We start from the raw sequence: 2645 nt of genomic DNA on the forward strand, positions 1-2645 counted from the left end.
ACCAAATAGGAAATTATGACAATCTGAAATACAAGAAATACAAGAAATTTTTAAAAAAAACTAGATTTCTTATATAAAATATTATTATAACTAACACTTTATTATACTTTGAAAAATTAAGTCATAAAACCATAACATTTTTTTACTATGCTTAAATATCATATTCTTCACCACATAACAATCAATAATAAATTTACACTTTATCCTACAAACAAGTACACATAATTATCTTTCCTATTAGAACATATTTCATATACTATATGGGTATAGACCTATAGACCTATATAGAAACTAAAACACACAAATATCATAACAGATGGAGGACATAGACAAGCCAGTAAAGTTGAAACAATTCGTATGTTGTATGTTACTTAGGATATCTGTTTATGATGGACGAGGTGTGATTCGAGCTTCCAATGGATACTTCATGGACATGAGCACATTTTGAATATCCCGAGCAAGATCGGGTAGACTACCTTCCTTAGCACATCCCCACTCGAATGATTTAAGCAAACTGGCTAGAGTGATGGGAACATACACACTGGCCACGTCCATTCCTGCGCACACCCGCCTTCCTGTTCCAAACGGAAGATATGCCATTCTCACCTCATTATTCCCCAAAAATCTCTCAGGCCTCAACTTCTCCGGTTCTTTCCACACCTCAGGATCGTTGTTCACACTATGTAGATTAAAATGGACTCGTGACTTTGCGGGTATGGTGATGTCCATCACCTTACACTCGTTTTCCGTCTGGTGAATCATCCCGAGTGGTGCAATTGATTCTTTTCTCAGCGTTTCCTTCACCACACTTTGCACGTATGGCAGCTTCCTCAGATCCTCTAAACTATAATACCCATCATTTCCGTTCCCCGCCGCTTGGCTTATTTCTTGATGTGCCTTCTCTTGGACGTGAGGATTGGTTATCAGGTAAGCAAGAGCCCATTCTATGGCCGTTGATGTGCTGTCTACTGCAGGAAGGAAGAGCTCGTGCAAGTTGAAAGCTATTTCTTCATCGGATAACTTGGACTTGTCTTCACCTTCCTCCCCTTCGTCAATGGACACTAAACAGTTCAAGAAACTGCTGGGAGCACTTCGCTTAAAGTATTCTCTATAACTACGAGCAAATTGGATTAAAGGCACCAGGAGACACAAAACATCAGCTCAGAGACTTCCATTTCCTTTCTGTTCTGATTGATGAAGGAACAAAGAAACGAGCAAGAGAAAATGATTCCAGAAACATATCTCCTCTTTTACTCAGACTAATATCTTCAGCTATGAATTCTTCCAGCTTGGACAAGAAATTCTCGTCTTGAAAGTCCAAGCCAAAGCATAAGTGGGCAATAAAATTCATTGCCATGATTTTCAAGGCATCGAATGGCCTCACCACACCTTTCTTCTGTCTCATCTCCTTAACCAAGGCCTCCCAGATTGAAGCTTGGCCGGTGAGTACTATAAGTGGCGATGGTCCCATCCAAACTGTCATGACAGGACCATATGTTTTGGCCATGTCTGTCATGCTGGAAAGAATATTTTCACTCTTGTTCAGTTGATGAAAGTTGCCCAATAATGGCAGCCTTGGTGGAGATGGAGGCCATTTCCTCTCTTTAGTTGATGACAACAGAAAAGCTAGAGCAACAAATGTGGAAATGAGTGAAGCGGCTACAAGGAAAATAAAAGTCCCTTGCACAGTCGGAAGATAATTCACAACAGCCAGCGTTTGCCCCATCTCAAATGAATGGACTACCTAGAGAGCTGCGATTGTCGTTGCAACTCATACATAGATTGCACATATAAATACGCTGAGATGTCCGGCTCTGCGATAAGTTCAGGGTAGATTTTCTTTTCTAAAGCTGAAAAGGGTTGGTAAGCTGTAATTTCTACTACCTACTATTGGCACATTATCAAACAGAAGTTTCTCACCGCAATTGTGGAGGTCTATGTCACCGTCCTGATCCTTCAGTGTTTCGACTCTGCATTAGGCAATAGAGGCACTTGCAATTGATTGAGGAATCAATTAAAAAAAATTAATTTTTTTAATATTGAACACAGCAAAGAGAATACAATAATAAAATAAAAGTCTTGTTAGATATTTGTCCTTTATTAAATATCATAGTTGTGGATTTAGATATATATCTAAAAGTGTACATAATTCATGCAAAAATCAATATTCTATTTTTGTCACATTGATTGTAGAGTCATTAAAGCACATAGTAAAACTGACGTGCCAAGAAGTTACCACAAGTGTGGATGTCTATGTCACCGTCCTGATCTGTCAGTGTTTTGATTGTGCAATTGATTGAGGAATCAATTAAAAAAATTAAAAAAAAATTATATTGAACAAAGCAAAGAGAATGCAATAATAAAAAAAAAATCTCGTTAGATATTTGTCTTTTATTAAATATTATAGTTGTGGATTTGGATATATATCTAAAAGTGTACATAATTCGTGCGCAATAATCAACATTATATTTGTGTCACATCGATTGTAGGGTCATTAAAGCACACATAGTAAAACTGATGTGAAAAGAAGTCACTGCAATTGTCGATGTCTATTTCACTGTCTTGATCCTCTAGTGTTTCAATTGTGCATTAGGTAATAGAGGCACTTGCAATTGATTGAGGAATCAATAAAAAAAATTTAATTG

General features: G+C 37.4%; 1 protein-coding gene across 1 annotated transcript; it reads right to left on the reverse strand.

Moving 5' to 3' along the window:
- Positions 1-384: 384 nt before the first annotated feature.
- Positions 385-1726, reverse strand: LOC131856933 (cheilanthifoline synthase-like). The gene is made up of 2 exons (XM_059208890.1): positions 1170-1726; positions 385-1114 (listed from the first exon to the last, which is right to left on the reverse strand). Exons 1-2 carry the CDS (start codon positions 1724-1726, stop codon positions 385-387), a joined length of 1287 nt encoding a protein of 428 aa, XP_059064873.1.
- Between the last annotated feature and the right edge of the window lie 919 nt (positions 1727-2645).

This window comes from Cryptomeria japonica, chromosome 7, assembly GCF_030272615.1.
Source record: "Cryptomeria japonica chromosome 7, Sugi_1.0, whole genome shotgun sequence".
In the NCBI taxonomy this organism is placed as follows: Eukaryota; Viridiplantae; Streptophyta; class Pinopsida; order Cupressales; family Cupressaceae; genus Cryptomeria; species Cryptomeria japonica.

Excerpts from the sequence above, each read along its gene's own strand:
- LOC131856933 (XM_059208890.1), bottom strand. The coding sequence starts at position 1,726 with ATGGGGCAAACGCTGGCTGTTGTGAATTATCTTCCGACTGTGCAAGGG. Across the intron at positions 1,115-1,169 it reads AGAACAGAAAGGAAATGGAA|TTATAGAGAATACTTTAAGC; the intron begins GTCTCTGAGCTG and ends ATTTGCTCGTAG.